At 42.7% G+C, this 19,095-nt stretch overlaps 1 protein-coding gene across 4 annotated transcripts in view; it reads left to right on the top strand.

Moving 5' to 3' along the window:
• Window positions 1-19,095, top strand: part of SGCD (sarcoglycan delta) — a 532,111-nt gene that overhangs the window by 403,817 nt on the left and 109,199 nt on the right. For all 4 annotated transcript variants that reach the window (XM_038414953.2, XM_043520273.1, XM_043520275.1 and 1 more), the window contains one exon: window positions 9,670-9,771. In XM_038414953.2, coding sequence (XP_038270881.1) covers window positions 9,670-9,771 — 102 coding nt within the window. The remainder of the gene's footprint in view (window positions 1-9,669; window positions 9,772-19,095) is intronic.

The following is a 19,095-nucleotide window of genomic DNA, read 5'->3' as shown; positions in this document are numbered from 1 at the left end:
TAATCAGGAATGATACTGTTAGAATCAGATGGTTAAGGATGGTAACACCTTTAGAGTTAAACACTGGGTCCAAAGGCCAATGGGACCAATGGGACGGCTGGGTCCAAAGGCCAATGATGTTAACAGGTGTCTTTCCATTGTCTTCAATGGATTTGGATCAGATCCTAGAACACAGGGGGTATGTCTACACTGCAGTGTAAGCCTAGGGTTCAAATTCAGCCTCAAACCTAACCCACCTTCTGCCTACACACAAATCACAGTAACCCAGGACTTGGACCCAGTGTCCCAGGACCCCACTGCGGATGGATGGTCCAAGCCTGAGTCAAACCAGGACCCAGGGCTCAAGCCCTATTGCTTAGCAGTGTAGATTCAGCCACACTGGACTCCTGCTCTGGCAAAAATCCCAAAAGTATCCCACAATCCCATGGGCCAACTTTCTTAACAGTCAGGTTTGGTGGACAGTCAGGTTTTCCCACACTGCACCACAAACTAAGGGCTAGAGCAGCCACATTTTGGGACAGTGTGAAGAAGTCTGGGTCCGCAGAAAGCAGTGTAGAGACTGCAGCCCCAGGTTGGGACTCAGCCCAACAAGTCCTAACCTGGAGTAACACATGAGTGTGGACGCTCTAGCTGTAAGTCAGCAAACCCAGTTGTAAGCCAGCAAACCAAAACCTAGCTCACTTGAGTGCTACTAACCCGGGGTTTACACTGCAGTTTAGACATACCCATGGTGTCTGATGTGCAGGGGTTTTGAGTTGGGGGGTGCTGGGAGCAAGGAGAATGGGAGATGCAGAGAGGAAGAATACTGAATCGGGGCTGCAGTGAAAGTATCAAAGCATGGTGATGAGTGCCGCATGGTGGGAACTCAGGTGAAAAGGGCCAAGAGAGAGAAACATAGCAGCGAGAGAGAAACAGAGACAAGAGGACAGAGACAGAAAAAAAGAAAACTCATCTCATGGGTGTGAGTGTCACTGTCAATGCCTGCAGAATAACCATGTCAGGCACTAGACAAAAAGAAAAGGAGGACTTGTGGCACTTTAGAGACTAACAAATTTATTTGAGCATAAGCTTTTGTGAGCTACAGCTCACTTCATCGGATGCTGTACTGTGAAACCCCGGAGAGCATGTAACCTCACTGAAATTCATGGGATTTCAGGCACGTTTTTGTAGAGCTTTTTTAGCATTACAAAGGTCAGTTCTCTCTCAAGGCTACGTCTGCAGATTCTCAGAGTGGGTCATTGTCTGTCTGTAGCTCCCCCCCGACCCTCTCCTGATTGCTCAGATGACAGGTTCTGAGGCTGGCGGAGAAAGGTCCAAGCAGGAAGCCAGGGCTGTGTTCCTCTTGCTCTGTGTCCCTGCCAGAGGTTGCAGAAGGAGAAGTTTGTGCTTCGTGCTCTGCAGCTGCCGGGTCCGAAAGGTTTTGCTTTGGGCGCCTTACCCCAACTGTGGGGAGTCTGACAGCCAGGCTGCAAATGTCTCAAAGGACAGCAGGAAAATGAAGAGGGCCCTTTGTTATATCAATGGGCAGCAGCCCAGCACAGGGAAACCATAAAGAGGACTGGCTGAATCTGCCACAGGCAGAGCAAGAAGTGGCTGGTAAGACCCGACCGCACACCTTCCTGCTGCCTAGGTCTCGGAACCACCCCCCCATCCCTTGTTGGGGATTTTCAGGGGAGAAACCACAAATTCTCCCAGTTTTGAACACAGCAGATTCTGCAGACAGCCGCAGTAATTCCTGCTCACTCAGAATAGCAGAGCATGCCACTATCGAAATTTTATCTGAATTCTTCAGTGCAAACCTAATCATATTTCACTCATTTTCCTTTATACTTCTGCTTAAGATAAATGCACTCCCTTCTGCATCAACAGCAACTCGGAATTCATAAGCCAGCATTTTTCACTTGGGACAAGAAATGTAGCAACTTGCACTTTATTACCCATCTCTCATTCCCCTCCCTTCAAACAATCAATATAGTTCTCAGCATATGGCTCTTTTCAAAGGTTGTGTACAGTTTTCATTTCAAAATGATATGCTGGCATTCATTTTCACCGCCCTGACCCGGCTTTGTTCTGAAGAAATCTTATCCTCGTAGAAAGAAAAGGAGTATTTGTGGCACCTTAGAGACTAAAAAATTTATTAGATTTATTTATTAACAAATTTATTATTTATTTATTAAAATTTATTATTCATAAGCTTTCGTGAGCTACAGCTCACTTCATCGGATGCATGCTGTAGCTCACGAAAGCTTATGCTCTAATAAATTTGTTAGTCTCTAAGGTGCCACAATTACTCCTTTTCTTTTTGCGAATACAGACTAACACGGCTGCTACTCTGAAACCTATCCTGGTAGAGAGTCTCTTTCCCCATTCCACTGCAAAATATAGCAGCTAAGTGAAACCCCCTCATTGCCACCTCAGTGAAATACAGGAATACCTGGCAAATGGCAAGCTTGGTTTATGCTGTTCCAGACAGCATTGCTGGGACATTTGCATGATTGTACTATATGTTTGACATTATCCCTCTAAAATCATATCTCCTTCTGCACCTTGCACTAATAATTCATACAAATCAGTTTGGGTTTTGCATGATCCCTTCTTCTTTAGTAGCAATCCCCATTCTTGTTCTGTCAGATGAATACACAATCCATAGCTGGAGAGGAAGATGTTTGGGAGTTGTGGGAGATGGGGGAAATGGACAGCAGTGTTCTATTTTATGCAGCTTAATTGAAGGACACTATTCAGCTCAGAGTAGATTTCGCCTGCTTGGATTGTCTAAGTCTTCTCTAGTTGCTCAATCCTGGAGGAGTTGCAGAGAGAAGCACCCCATCCCAAGAGATCCAAAGATGCCATGGGGGACCTCAGGGGGACACAGAACAATTTATATATTTAAAGACCAGTATAGTTCTTTCACCCTTCCTGATCCCCAGATTCCTGAGGCCAGCCTCACCTGTAACCCTCACAACCCTCAGCTTCAATGTCTGTCATCGCCTCTCCCCACAGCACAAATGCCACCACCTCCTCGTTCTTGTCCCTGGCTGTTCTCTCCCAGCCCTCCCCTTACATCGAGCAGTAGATGACCTCCCTACACAGAGCTACTGTAGGCTCTGTTCCATTCTGCTCCCAGCCTGAAAGCCCAGGGAATGCCACCATCCCTTTGCTGTTATTGTCTTGCGTAGGGAAAAATAACAACATGAGATGGAGGTGAGATCAATTGGGAAACTCATTCCCAATGCGAGCACTCACCTGGACACAGAAAGAAACCTTCCCTTCCATGGGAGTCCACACACACACACACACACACACACACACACTCTCTCTCTCTCTCTCTCTCTCTCTCTCTCACTTAGGAACTGGTTAAACACCAGATCTTAGATTAAACATCTGGAGACAGATCCTCTGCTAGTGTAACTTGTCATAGCCTGTTAACTTCAATGGAGCTAGAACAGTTTATACCAGCTGAGGATCTGGGGAACAGTCTTAAGGGACTGTACAGCCTTCAGAACTTTGTTTCAGCAAAGTAAACCTACTTGCCTTGCACTTTGAAAACTTGAGAATTGTTCTGAATGTTCAAAATGGCATTTTGCATTTAAATGTGGTATTTGATTATACATTTATATTGACAATCTCCTCTCAGACATCTTTTTTTCTTCAAGTAATTACAGCTTAAATGAGCCTAAAAACCCTGTCTTAATAAAAGATCTGACTTTTTCTCCCAAGCTAAGAGGAAATGTTTTTAACTTGGGCCATTTCTGCTGTGTTCTGATGTATCTGTATACCTGTCTCATTGTATAAAACCCATAAGAAAAACTTGTATAGAATTTTGACATATATTTTGTTTGCTATTATAGTTTGTCAGACATTTCATTACATCTTGGAAACACACAACTAAACAATTTCTAAAGGAAATAGACTATTTGCAGTCATCTGCTGGAGGCCTGCAGCCAATAATTCACACCATTTGTCAAAAAGATTTTTCACATCTAAGCACAAGGAGCTTTGGGGACGGTGTGCAGCTATCATGTGAGTAGGCCTAGAGCCTGGGAGCGCATTACAATGCTATGCTGGAGAGAAGATGGGGACTGATAGCTATGAAGATCAAATCTGAATGGGGAGAGGGTGGAATGTGCATTACTTCAGTAGTTTAATGCCTGATCAGTGGGATTTCGTGATGGGAGTGGAAAAGGCAGGAGCCTCTGATAGATCAAATAACAAATCTGAATATGTTGAAATAGAGGTTCAAATTATTTGCATTTTTTCCCTATGGAAGGAATTTGATTTATCTTGTTATCCCTTGCAATGCCCAGGGCTGGGTTTGCAAAAACAGAGGTGAGATCCACCTGCAAAAAAATTGCCTCTCCCAACTCAGTGCCACTCTGGGCTGTACGTCACGCTGCTGGTCCCAGCAGGTGGAAGAACCGAAAGGATGCCACCATCCCTCTGCTGTTCCTCATAGAATCATAGAATCATAGAATATCAGGGTTGGAAGGGACCCCAGAAGGTCATCTAGTCCAACCCCCTGCTCAAAGCAGGACCAAGTCCCAGTTAAATCATCCTAGCCAGGGCTTTGTCAAGCCTGACCTTAAAAACCTCTAAGGAAGGAGATTCTACCACCTCCCTAGGTAACGCATTCCAGTGTTTCACCACCCTCTTAGTGAAAAAGTTTTTCCTAATATCCAATCTAAACCTCCCCCATTGCAACTTGAGACCATTACTCCTCGTTCTGTCATCTGCTACCATTGAGAACAGTCTAGAGCCATCCTCTTTGAAACCCCCTTTCAGGTAGTTGAAAGCAGCTATCAAATCCCCCCTCATTCTTCTCTTCTGCAGACTAAACAATCCCAGCTCCCTCAGCCTCTCCTCATAAGTCATGTGCTCTAGACCCCTAATCATTTTTGTTGCCCTTCGCTGTACTCTTTCCAATTTATCCACATCCTTCTTGTAGTGTGGGGCCCAAAACTGGACACAGTACTCCAGATGAGGCCTCACCAGTGTCGAATAGAGGGGAACGATCACGTCCCTCGATCTGCTCGCTATGCCCCTACTTATACATCCCAAAATGCCATTGGCCTTCTTGGCAACAAGGGCACACTGCTGACTCATATCCAGCTTCTCGTCCACTGTCACCCCTAGGTCCTTTTCCGCAGAACTGCTGCCGAGCCATTCGGTCCCTAGTCTGTAGCGGTGCATTGGATTCTTCCATCCTAAGTGCAGGACCCTGCACTTATCCTTATTGAACCTCATTAGATTTCTTTTGGCCCAATCTTCCAATTTGTCTAGGTCCTTCTGTATCCTATCCCTCCCCTCCAGCGTATCTACCACTCCTCCCAGTTTAGTATCATCCGCAAATTTGCTGAGAGTGCAATCCACACCATCCTCCAGATCATTTATGAAGATATTGAACAAAACGGGCCCCAGGACCGACCCCTGGGGCACTCCACTTGACACCGGCTGCCAACTAGACATGGAGCCATTGATCACTACCCGTTGAGCCCGACAATCTAGCCAGCTTTCTACCCACCTTATAGTGCATTCATCCAGCCCATACTTCCTTAACTTGCTGACAAGAATGCTGTGGGAGACCGTGTCAAAAGCTTTGCTAAAGTCAAGAAACAATACATCCACTGCTTTCCCTTCATCCACAGAACCAGTAATCTCATCATAAAAGGCGATTAGATTAGTCAGGCATGACCTTCCCTTGGTGAATCCATGCTGACTGTTCCTGATCACTTTCCTCTCCTCTAAGTGCTTCAGGATTGATTCTTTGAGGACCTGCTCCATGATTTTTCCAGGGACTGAGGTGAGGCTGACCGGCCTGTAGTTCCCAGGATCCTCCTTCTTCCCTTTTTTAAAGATGGGCACTACATTAGCCTTTTTCCAGTCATCCGGGACTTCCCCCGTTCGCCACGAGTTTTCAAAGATAATGGCCAAGGGCTCTGCAATCACAGCCGCCAATTCCCTCAGCACTCTCGGATGCAATTCGTCCGGCCCCATGGACTTGTGCACGTCCAGCTTTTCTAAATAGTCCCTAACCACCTCTATCTCTACAGAGGGCTGGCCATCTCTTCCCCATTTTGTGATGCCCAGCACAGCAGTCTGGGAGCTGACCTTGTTAGTGAAAACAGAGGCAAAAAAAGCATTGAGTACATTAGCTTTTTCCACATCCTCTGTCACTAGCTTGCCTCCCTCATTCAGTAAGGGGCCCACACTTTCCTTGGCTTTCTTCTTGTTGCCAACATACCTGAAGAAACCCTTCTTGTTACTCTTGACATCTCTTGCTAGCTGCAGCTCCAGGTGCGATTTGGCCCTCCTGATATCTTTCCTACATGCCCGAGCAATATTTTTATACTCTTCCCTGGTCATATGTCCAACCTTCCACTTCTTGTAAGCTTCTTTTTTATGTTTAAGATCCGCTAAGATTTCACCATTAAGCCAAGCTGGTCGCCTGCCATATTTACTATTCTTTCGACTCATCGGGATGGTTTGTCCCTGTAACCTCAACAGGGATTCCTTGAAATACAGCCAGCTCTCCTGGACTCCCTTCCCTTTCATGTTAGTCCCCCAGGGGATCCTGGCCATCTGTTCCCTGAGGGAGTCAAAGTCTGCTTTCCTGAAGTCCAGGGTCCGTATCCTGCTGCTTACCTTTCTTCCCTGCGTCAGGATCCTGAACTCAACCAACTCATGGTCACTGCCTCCCAGATTCCCATCCACTTTTGCTTCCCCCACTAATTCTACCCGGTTTGTGAGCAGCAGGTCAAGAAAAGCGCTCCCCCTAGTTGGCTCCCCTAGCACTTGCACCAGGAAATTGTCCCCTACGCTTTCCAAAAACTTCCTGGATTGTCTATGCACCGCTGTATTGCTCTCCCAGCAGATATCAGGAAAATTAAAGTCACCCATGAGAATCAGGGCATGCGATCTAGTAGCTTCCGTGAGTTGCCGGAAGAAAGCCTCATCCACCTCATCCCCCTGGTCCGGTGGTCTATAGCAGACTCCCACCATGACATCACTCTTGTTGCTCACACTTCTAAACTTAATCCAGAGACACTCAGGTTTTTCCACAGTTTCGTACCGGAGCTCTGAGCAGTCATACTGCTCCCTTACATATAGTGCTACTCCCCCACCTTTTCTGCCCTGCCTGTCCTTCCTGAACAGTTTATAACCATCCATGACTGTACTCCAGTCATGTGAGTTATCCCACCAAGTCTCTGTTATTCCAATCACGTCATAATTCCTTGACATCACCAGGACCTCCAGTTCTCCCTGCTTGTTTCCAAGGCTTTGTGCATTTGTATATAAGCACTTGAGATAACCTGTTGATCGCCCCTCATTCCCAGTATGAGGCAGGAGCCCTCCCCTCACAGACATTCCTGCCTGTGCTTCCTCCCGGTATCCCGCTTTCCCACTTACCTCAGGGCTTTGGTCTCCTTCCCCCGGTGAACCTAGTTTAAAGCCCTCCTCACTAGGTTAGCCAGCCTGCTGGCAAAGATGTTCTTCCCTCTCTTCGTAAGATGGAGCCCGTCTCTGCCCAGCACTCCTCCTTCATGGAACACCATCCCATGGTCAAAGAATCCAAAGCCTTCTCTCCGACACCACCTGCGTAGCCATTCGTTGACCTCCACGATTCGACGGTCCCTACCCAGGCCTTTTCCTTCCACGGGGAGGATGGACGAGAACACCACTTGCGCCTCCAACTCCTTTATCCTTCTTCCCAGAGCCACGTAGTCCGCAGTGATCCGCTCAAGGTCATTCTTGGCAGTATCATTGGTGCCCACGTGGAGAAGCAGGAAGGGGTAGCGATCCGAGGGCTTGATGAGTCTCGGCAGTCTCTCCGTCACATCACGAATCTTAGCCCCTGGCAAGCAGCAGACTTCTCGGTTTTCCCGGTCAGGGCGGCAGATAGATGACTCAGTCCCCCGGAGGAGAGAGTCCCCGACCACCACCACCCGCCTTCTCCTCTTGGGAGTGGTGGTCGTGGAACCCCCAACCTCAGGACATCGCATCTCATGCCTCCCAACCAGCGGAGTCTCCTTCCGCTTTCTCCCCCCAGACATATCATCTGGTCCACTCTCCGCAATGGTACCTGTGGAGAGAACATGAAAGCGGTTAGTTACCTGTGTCTGTGTTACTGGAACCCGGACATTCCGCTTACCTCTTCTGGAGGTCACATGTTGCCAAGCTTCTTCACTGGCCTCTTGGCTCCTCTGTGCAACCTGCTCTATATCTTTAGAGCTTTGTGCCCCTAGAAGGCTATCCTGAGTTTGGTCCAGAAAATCCTCAGTCTCTCGTATACAACGCAGGGTCGTTACCTGTTGCTCCAGACCTTCAATCTTTTCTTCCAATATGGAGACCAGCTTGCACTTTGTACAGATCTGATCTCATCTGAGGGAGGAGGCAGAACCAGCACTAGATAGCGGTAGGATCAATGGAGAACACATACCAAGCAAGCATCTTCACCTGGCAACACTTCCCAGCAGACAGAAACTCTTCTTTCTAGCAGTAGAGCGACCCCGGAATTCCCTACCATCCCCACCTTTTATCTACCCCAGGAAACTGCCAGTTCCCAATTGGCTTAAATACCTGGGCACTAACCAATGGTCAGATATTGCAAACTTTCTAGGTGTCCTAAGTTAAGATTTTCAAAGCCACTTAGGAGATTTGGACAGCAATTTCCATTGCTTTTAAAAAGGAATTAATCATTCAAATCTCTTAGGCAACTTTGCAAATCTCATCCATACACTTTATCTCAGCAACCAAAGCAGCTACTTGCTAACATGAGTATTGTTCTGAATATTGAAAATGACATTCAGCATTTGTATATTTTCTTAGCTGTTCTCTGTGTGTGTATATAAATCTCCCCATTGTATTTTCCACCAAACGCATCCGATGAAGTGAGCTGTAGCTCACGAAAGCTTATGCTCAGATAAATTTGTTAGTCTCTAAGGTGCCACAAATACTCCTTATCTGTATTCCTGTCTACAATATAAAAGGTATGAGAAAAACTCATACAAAATTTGACACTGATAAAGTACTTTTCATAACTTTTAAAATTTCTTTCTTTCTCACTATTGTTTATAGTTTCAGGGAAGAACCAAAGAATTGCATTGCCTTTGCTGAACCATATATAAAATAAGAGAGGGGTCAAGTTACACGGTGTACTTAATTACAATGCTGTGACAGAAGTAACATAAGCGCATAACTACAACTACTGCGATTTTTATAAAGCTATTTTTTGTGATTTTTTATAAAGTTAAACCTCATTTTTACTAGTTTGATAACTGGAGAATTAATGTCTTTTTGTTCTATATGTGGACTCATCATGAGTGGAAAGGTAATATCAACATACGGACATATTACAGTGAGCAGTTTCGTGTTAACATAGAATGTCACCTTATCATCTCTGTCTCTGAGCAGTCTAAAAGGGCATCTTTCGTCTGTGTAAATGGTTTACCAGGGGGCATTGCAGATTGCATGGAATAGAATTTTCTCACAGAAATGGAGCTAAAAGGATAATACAAGTAATTGCATTATGCAATGCCTCCCAATGTTTTACATGTTCTTCTGCACATGAAAAAACTACAACAATAACTTTGTTTCAGTTTTTGACAGCCTCACTCAGGTATTTAAAAATCATAGCTAATAGGTTTTTTTTGTGTGTGCGTGTGTGTATTTCAGGATGGAATGGGGAACCTGAGAATCACAGAGGAAGGTCTGAAGCTAGAAGGAGATTCAGAATTCTTGAAACCTCTCTACGCCAAAGAAATCCGGTCCAGACCAGTAAGTTAACCAGAAAAGAGAAAGCATGATCACATTTCTGTACTCTAAACACTAGAAAATATGTCAGTAACAATGGCACCTAGCCAATTCACAACTATAAATTAGCTTGGCTATACTATGCAAGGCTACTTTGGGGAATGGGCCAGTAGAGTGTCTGTTGTGTAGTTACATGCATTTTTGCATGAGGAGAAGGCAGTGTTGTTTGAAGAGCAGATAAAATGCTTCCAGGACATCTAAGATTTCAGATAGGCTTTTCTCCTCCTTTTGATGTAGGACACATATTAATAAGAAGTCCTCCTTGCAGAGTTCCTCACTTTTCATGGGTAGAGAGATAGCAGATAGTTGTGAAATCCACTCTGCAGTTTACTAGTTATCATCAATACTGCCTGAGACCACAGATGTGTGATCAGTACATGTGGGTCTGATTCAGCCACGTTTAATCACGTTAAACTATTTCTTATCATGGGCTCAATTCTACAAGGTGCTGAGGACTCAGCAATTTTTGTATTAACATGCAGCTAAGACTAACAGCAAACGTGGGAAAATTACTAAAAGTCTAAATCACAAGTGTGATTAAAATAGCATCTTTATGGTAAAATTTAATTTACTGTCAGCTCTTTCTGAACATCCTCATGCAACTTTGTTTGGCATAAGCAGCTTTGAAAGACTCAATAGGTTATATGCTGCTTCTGTTTCCTATTGATACTTCATGGAAGGCATCATACATCCTGTTTCCTGTTCAGAAATGTTAATTTGAATTGGATAGCAACTTCCCACTTGATGACAGTGGCAGTTAGCTAATTAAATATTAACATCGCTTTAGCTCTACATTTCCGTGGTCTTGTAGCAATTTGAACTTTTTGGAGCAATCAATGCAACATCCAATACAATATTTGATTTAATTACTGAAGGTTGTAATGGCTTTTGATTGATTTGTGCGATCATTCTAGTTTAGGAAGAGAAGCAAATGAAAAAATATTGATATATATAAATGTTTCCATTTGGAATTTAAAGGAGGGCCTTAGAACCCTATACATGTAACTTCATTCACTTAGCATGGAGTACATGAAATGCATCATATAAGTACATTTATTTTGTTAGATTTTGGAAACAATATTTGATTTTTAAGAGAACAAAGAGCAAGTTGCATTTATTGCTTCTGAGAAGTTTATTCTTTAGTCCTCATCATCTTAATCTACATATCAGTATGGTAGAGGGACAAAAGATATCTTCTCATGCTAGTTGAGGCTATGACACAGGACTGCATGCTATGATTGGTGGTTTTATGAAGGCCAAACAGGAGGTAATAGAAATCCTGTGTGAATGTTACTTCCATAGAGGACTTTTTCCTCCTTCCAATATATTGCTGTTGTTCTGAGAAGACTTTAGCTGTGAGTTCAAAGGGCCTGATCAAAAACCCAGTAACGTCAATGAGCGTCTTTCCACTGACGTCAGTGAGCGGTGGATCAGCCTCACAATCTGTATGGAACTTTACCACATGAACAGATCCACTGACTTCCCATTGGAGTTGTGTGCAAAAATTATCCAGCTCTTTCCAACTGTCAGATCACATTCAGACCTAGTGGTCAGCAGGTGCAACTCTGGTGTCAGTGAAATTGTGCTTTCTTATGCCAGGTCTGAATTTGATTCACCATATCCAAGTGAGACTCTACTGCATGAGGTGATCCTTTTGGAATATATGCAAGAACTTCTAAATTACCAGAACTGTAATCTTGCATACACTGGCAGTAGCTTGTTTCTGATCTAACCAGAGCATTCTTGCAGAATGAAATATATTACCAATTATTGAGCTTGAGGAATATAGTAAAAACTAAGTGCTAAACTCAATTCTCAGTTGCATCTCTGAAAATCAATAATAACTCCATTACCATTGAGTTATTTAGGATTTTCGCTAGTGCAAAATGTGGTTTTAAAAATGCACAGTGTAAGAGACAAGAACTTTAAATACTGGTAAATAATAAAACATGCCAGGACTATGTTAATGTATAATATTTTCATGTGTTTTATTAAACAACCTAAGAGTGCAGTCTACTAGCTTAGCTAATGGTTTTATTTATTGCTCATCTGACTTGCAAATGATGGTTATTTATCGTAGGTGAAGTACAGCCAAAGATAGAGAATAATATTTCAGAGTAATTTCATCTAGTAGCATAGTTACAAAATCAATCCAGTGTTATCTGTATGTAGTAGAGGTCATGTGGTCAGACTCGTGGTGAGGGTAGTTGCGCTCCCATGATCTCAGTGAAGTTGTGCCAGTTCTCCTTTTGACCACATGGGTGAATCATAGAGTACTCCCTATCTTTATGAATCTCTCTCTCTGTGGATAGAACGGGGTAATCCCTGTGGAAATTTCTTAGGAATGCATCTCGATAAGTGGTGGTAGCCTCAGTTCATCAGCCACTTCTTTCCTTCTTAGATGCATCTTTAATTCCATCATAGATCATGATTAAAAGCATCTACATTTTCCTTAGAAAGCAGAGCCTCAGACCTAAAGATAGCAGAAGTTCTCCATTTAAAAGATGCATTTAATTTTCATTATGAAGCCAGATTGCCTCCTCTTGGGGAAAAACCATGGGTTAGGAAGAAGAAAAACCCCACCAGGTGCACAGGAACCCTTTGGCTGCTCTAATTTATGCTGAAGCAGCTGTAAAGCAGCTGGTTTCAGAATAAGTGAGTTGTAACTGGCTACCTGATGCCCCTCATCCTTTGTGCTGAGTGATTGAGTTCAATCTGATGGCCTCTGGAAAGGTGTGTCACAATTGAGGTCCTGCCACTGAAATTGCACCCGAGCATAGTCCATAGTCTACACATAGCACTGATGCATGTGATTTATCATGACTGAAGGGAGACATATTTGTGGGATCGCCTTTATGAAATACTGGCAGAATATTACTGGGCATCAGAGCATCACGGGCAGTTTCGTGAACACTGAGGTTGTTCTAGTCGTAGTTTTGAGAAACTAGTACTAATTTTGCTGCAGTGATGGGTGCATCCTTTAGCCTTGTTTTAAAGGGAAATGATAGATGCACCAGATTTCTCCAGAAGTGAACAGAGCATCTTCAACTCCTAGGTGAACATATTATACACTAAACATTATTTTCCATGCCACTTGCATGGAACATGAGTATCTTGCTGCCTTTAATTAAGAAGTTAACTGGACCATGAAGTATTGCCTGAGTAAATAAAAGTGATTTGTACTTTGCCAAGAACGCACATTATCTTTTCATTTCTTTACTTGCACATAAATTATGGAGATTATTAAAAATTGGAAGGGTCATCTATAAGCCCATCTGCAGCCCAGATTCATTGCTGCTTTCAAAAGGTAACTGTCTTTCTAACAGTTGTAATTTATTTTGGACAATTGTGTGAACCATCTGCTTACTTTTTAAAATAAGACAAATTCTCTTCTAGTGAAAGTTGCACATAAGATCACAAATGTTAATATTATGTGCTGGAAAGCAGTGAGAACGTTTTTTTGTGGTCTCAATCTGCTGTTGTTTTGATTTGACTAGAATTTTAAAAAGTGAAAATTTCATACCTCTTTTGAGAAGAGCTGTTAACGGGCAGGTTCCCTGAAGCTAAGCGTTAGCCTTCTTTAATGCAAATTATTTGTTTTATTTTGAGGTTTGCTACTTCCATGTCTACAGGCAATATATAAGGGAGTTTGGTATGTAATGTGGTTTATTTTCTGCCCTGATAATAACAGAAATAAAATAGTGTGCTAAGGTTACACAATAAAAGTATAGACTTGGCTGAGTAACCATGTGACAACTAGTGAGATGATAATCTCAGCATTAGGAAACAGGAAAAGATCTTCCCATGTCCCAGATTTAGGATTCACAAATGCTCATTCACGAGGTAAAGGCAATTCGGTTTATGTTATTTAAAACAAGTGATGATTTTGTCTTTTACAGTAATCATTTCTAGTTAATATGTGGAAAATTAGATGCCAGTCCTGCAAATATTTATGCACGTGCATAACTTTCCTTGCATGAGTAATACCGTTGAATACAACAGGAGTACTTATATGAGCAAAGTGTGTGTTTGCAGGATCTGGACTTATGCATTATAAAAGTATTTACCCTGACCCTGCAATCATATCCATATAGGCAGACACTCATACCCTCCCGCAGCCCCATTGGCTTCGCTGCGACTCTGTGCAGGTGGATCGGACCTGGCAAGAGGTCGGATTACAGGATTGAGCCCTCACCCAGAAAAAAGTATGTCCATTTGTCTCCCCTTAGTTACACACCCATGCAACTCTAAGACACAATGATGTTGCGCTGGTGTAAATGATGGCAGAATTTGATCTGTATTATAAAGTATTTTACAGATTATATTTTATCATTTTCATCATTGCACTGGAACACACAGTTCTTTCCTTTTTTAAAAAAAAAACAATCCCAATCTTTAAAGCTATTTTAAACAATTTCTAAAAAATTAATTGCAGATTTTGAAAGCAAAGGGGTTAGTGCAAAATACAGCGCTGCTATCTTGATTTTTATTTTCAGAGGATGCCCCTTTAGGCCCTAATACTGCAAGCTGCTTAGTCGAGGAGGCTTGCTGTACCTGTGCATAGTCATGTTGACTTCAGTGGCAGTCTGCCCATTCAGAGTAGCTTGCAGGGTCAGGGCCATGAAACATAACACTGTCAAAACTCCCACTGACTTCAGTGGGACCAGGATGAGACCCATTATTAACACCTGGGCCTGATCCTGCAATAGGAATCTGCATGGTGTGGGTGTCCACAGTGGCAGATCCAGTTTTAAGATTAAAGAAAAGGAGTACTTGTGGCACCTTAGAGACTAACAAACTTATTAGAGCATAAGCTTTCGTGAGCTACAGCTCACTTCATCGGATGCATTTGGTGGAAAATGCATCCGATGAAGTGAGCTGTAGCTCACGAAAGCTTATGCTCAAATAAATTTGTTAGTCTCTAAGGTGCCACAAGTACTCCTTTTCTTTTTGCGAATACAGACTAACATGGCTGCTACTCTGAAACCAGTTTTAAGATTGGAACCGACAAAGGTTTTCTCTTTTTTCTAGAGTTCAATCAGTTGTTGTCAATGCAATATCTTAAATAGCAGCTGCATACAATGTGATTTCATGCATTTTCCATTTCCATTAATGATTCCATTTTCATTAGTAAAAACTCTTCCCTAGGCCAACATTTCAATGATACAAGCCGTAAAGGAAGCTTTTAAGGCTGATATATAATTATTTTGCACATGACTTGTCTCTCAGTGTACATGTTTGGAATGGGGAGGTGGTTTAAACTTCATAATCCAGGTATTGACTAGTATTATTTGCTCTGCAGTCAGACCTGCCCCAAAGTTAAAATTGCACATTCATAAACAGTAAAATATACATGTGGAACTAAACAGTGACATGCACCCACAATGAGACATACCTGCCTCAGAGCCAAAAACACATATTTATAAGCACTAAAATACTAATTTGGATTAAAAAGCAGTGTCCACCCACAATGAGAGGCAAGTGCAGATGGCAAGATAATTGCAACTTTCTGCAGTCAAGCTGTGGAGTTAGAATTTAGCCTTTCAGTTAAGGCTCAGATAGCTCACACGAAAGGAAAATGTTTGCAGAAAATGTATCATCTTCCTTTCTCAAAAAGAAAGGAGGACTTGTGGCACCTTAGAGACTAACAAATTTATTTGAGCATAAGCATCATTTGAGCACTTCGGATGCATGAAGTGAGCTGTAGCTCACGAAGGCTTATGCTCAAATAAATTTGTTAGTCTCTAAGGTGCCACAAATCCTCCTTTTCTTTTTGTGGATACAGACTAACACTTCCTTTCTCAGTGTTTACAGGACAAGAAAAAGGTATTGATCTAGCTTCCTAATGATTAAGGCGCTGATCCAGCAAAGCATTTAAACACAAGAACAGTCCAATGAAGTCAATGCAAGGCAAAAAAAAAAAGGTTCATTTCACCCCCTTAAATCATCAATTCCCCCACCCCTTCCCATCCCTGAACTCCCCCACCACCCAGCCAACACTTAAGTGGTCAATTCCTCCAGTGTGGACATGGGAAGTAAACTCTTAAGAGAACAAATGGAACTTGCATTGTGCTCTGACAGGTCAGTCATAAGTGCTGAGGGCCCTCCATTGACAGTGCTTTCATGTCAGGTGCTTGATCTTTAAATCTAGGGGCCATCAGCTGAAGCGCCTCAGCGGCCATTTTGGCTTATGAGGAGAAACGCATTCTCTCAGGTAGTCAGGATCCTCACAATGAATGGCAAAGCCATGGAACAGAGTCTGAAGTACAGTATCCCCTGTAATGACACAGTCCGCCAACTGCTGCCCGTCTCAGTAAAAGTCAGGTAGCAGAAGTTGCCAGAATATTATTTAGAAACCTTGACAAAAGGGCGAATTACCAACTCTAACAAAGTGAGCCCTTCTCACAGCCACCCCCCTGGCTGAGGCTATCAGACATACACAGCATTGTCATGTGTGTGTATTTGCTTCAAGGCAACACTCCAACTGTCTCTTTCTGTTCAGTCACTTCAGAGTCCTGCTTCCCCACTAGCTGTCAGCGCGGTAGAGAGCAAGCAACCTGAAGCACAAACATGACAGACAGAAGCATTTAATGCAGTAGCAATGTGAACTGCAAGAAGTGTCGGCTCGGCACAAGCACTAGCAGTTGATGCTGACGCCTCATTGCCATGATGTGTGGAGCAGGTTCAGCTGTGCAGAAGACGGTTCAGCAGTCAGCTGTATATGATTCCTCCCCCCCCACCCCCCATTTCCATTCTCAAGTAGTGAAATCCGCAAAATGGGACTTCAGTCTGTTTGCTGGGGCCAGAATGCAGTTAGCGGCACAGGGCTACCCTACCTGCTGAAGAGCTGGACGATTAAGATGACTTTCACAGTGACAGTGAAAACTGTGTCCTAAATGGATAACAGAGCTGGTCAAAATGTTCCAAAATTTGATTTTTCAAGAGAATTTTAGATGTTAGCTGAAGGAATACTGAACGTGGCATTGGACTTAAACTTTGTTTTGCAGATTCCCCTTTCTTCATCTATTCAGTTGCTGCAATGACTGAGCAATCCCTGGCAGTTACATGCATGTGCTAAGGGGAAAATAGGCTTCTTACATGGCTTTGTCCATCTTTCTAATGCTGCGCAAGTCACCAGAAAAGACAGAGAGGAAGCTCTTCCATAAAATGCTTTTCTGAAATAATTCCACGGGTTACATTTTGAAGTAAAGTCTCACTGAAGCATTTTGAAAAGAATTTCATTAAAGGTTGCTAACATGTCATAAGCTCCCTTAAATGGAAGGGTAATGGCTCAGAACATTTGTAAGCTTTTTAATTTCATGCAATATGAGCAGCATAATCAGCACCTGTTAAAGTCAATCAAGTGTGCCAAGTTGGGCTGTCTACCTTGGCATTTGTCTGTATTTTCATAGTGGGCACACCTCTAAACAAATACTCGGAACAATGTGTTTGTACTTCTGTTGTGCTAATGATAGTGTGTTGTACAGCAAGGAAACACCTGCTATGACCACTGCAGAAGTATCTGAATTCATAAGTCGAATAAACACTTTTAGTCAGTGCCTTCTCTTTCCATTGAAGAGAATTAATTAACATCCACAAAAGTCAAACATCAGGGAGGAGGAGACTGAAGGAAAACTTCTTAAACAACTCCCACAATTTGGCTGATTCATTTCCTTCCAGTATAGTGAAATATAACAACCTTGGTTTTTGATTTTATTTCCCCTTTGGGCTGAACTTTGTGGTTATAAAATTAAGGACTTACACTACAGCCTAAAGGCCAGAGGCTAAGTTTGGACTAGATGCTAACTGCTTCATGGATTTTTGCATTGCATCTCAACCTTGACCCAATAAACTTCTCAGCAGGTCTGCTACTGAGCCTCTACCAGGGAGAGGACATTAGCTGTGTGGAAGTGTGTGATGGTATTATGTTTCCTCTGGAACTAAGTTGAAAACCAGGTAGTCTCATGTTGCCATTTGAGTTGTGTGTCCTGATACACAATAGGGATCCTGAAAAGTAAATACGTATTTGATTTAGTTTATGCTTACAAAAAAAGGACATAAAATATTTATTTTTAAGTCAAATGAGAAAGTTGCTGAACAGAATGAATCCTATCTCAGTGATTGGTTTGGACTTGGATTGGACTTTATTTTAATGCCTTATATTTATTTTAATGCTAGATATTCATGTCTAGTGTCTGGCAGTCATGTGTTAACCCCTTTGTAAATTAACAGGGGTGGTGCCATGCCTCTCAATTTTCTCTTCTATCTTTTCATTCCTTTTCCTTAGCAAATTCATAGGGTCAATACATCGTTCCTAGCTCTATTTTCTTTCTTCAGTCTCCTATCAAAAGCTGTTTATTTCTCTTAGACCATATGCTTTCTCTGTAGATAAGTCAGATGGGTATTTGGGCTACCAAACCTGTTGCTTAGTTAGTAGCACTGGGTGGAGTGACTGTTAAGAGAGAGATTGGATAGGCTATTGGGTAGACACAGAATGAGACCAAACCCTAGGATCTTATACTATGGGATGAAGTCTTGAATTCTGAATCCAGGACCAGATCCAAATTTTGTAGCTTGGGTCCATCTCACCGAACCATAGATTTGCAGAGAAGCAACCTTTACAAACAGTTGAGTCAGACTCAGAGCTGCTCAGAGCACAGTCTGTGCTGCTGCAATGTGCTGCATTTCTTTCTCTCAAGGGAAAAACCTTGAGTTTAAGGATTTATTAAGTCTAGACATCTACATTGTTAAACAGGACGCTGGTTGCTTTGGATATACTTGAATATTAAAATAGCCACTGTATTACTTTACATTACATTACATTAAAGAGTGATGGAGCTTAGTGGATTGTGAAGAGATAGAAGTTAGACATGTAGACAAATGGAAATTTGGACAAATAGAAATAGGGACAGAGATTATATAGAAATATAATCATATTTTCTATGGATTTTCCTTAGGCTGTGATATTTTTGAAAGCCATCATAGCAAAACCTCATGCTCTCCTTTCAGAGGACAAAGACTGTTCCCCCAGCAGTTCTTTTTCTCAAAACTATCTCAACAGCAGAGCTGCACATTTTACAGAACAAGAGTTATTGGATTCATCGAACTGCACTGACATTACCAGGCTCAACTAGATGTGGCCAGACTCACAGATAGTTCAGTACTTTACTTGGTAACAGGAAAAGAGAATCAGGCACTCATTATCAACTGTTTTGCCAGCCATAAAAATTACACAGGTCTTGCTAGTCCCTGAGGGATAAAAATCAGAGCTCAGAAATGAGGGACACA

This window comes from Dermochelys coriacea, chromosome 8 (assembly GCF_009764565.3).
Source record: "Dermochelys coriacea isolate rDerCor1 chromosome 8, rDerCor1.pri.v4, whole genome shotgun sequence".
NCBI lineage: Eukaryota > Metazoa > Chordata > Testudines > Dermochelyidae > Dermochelys > Dermochelys coriacea.
Note: the sequence above shows the minus strand (reverse complement) of the source record. Positions and strands in the feature narration are given on the sequence as shown.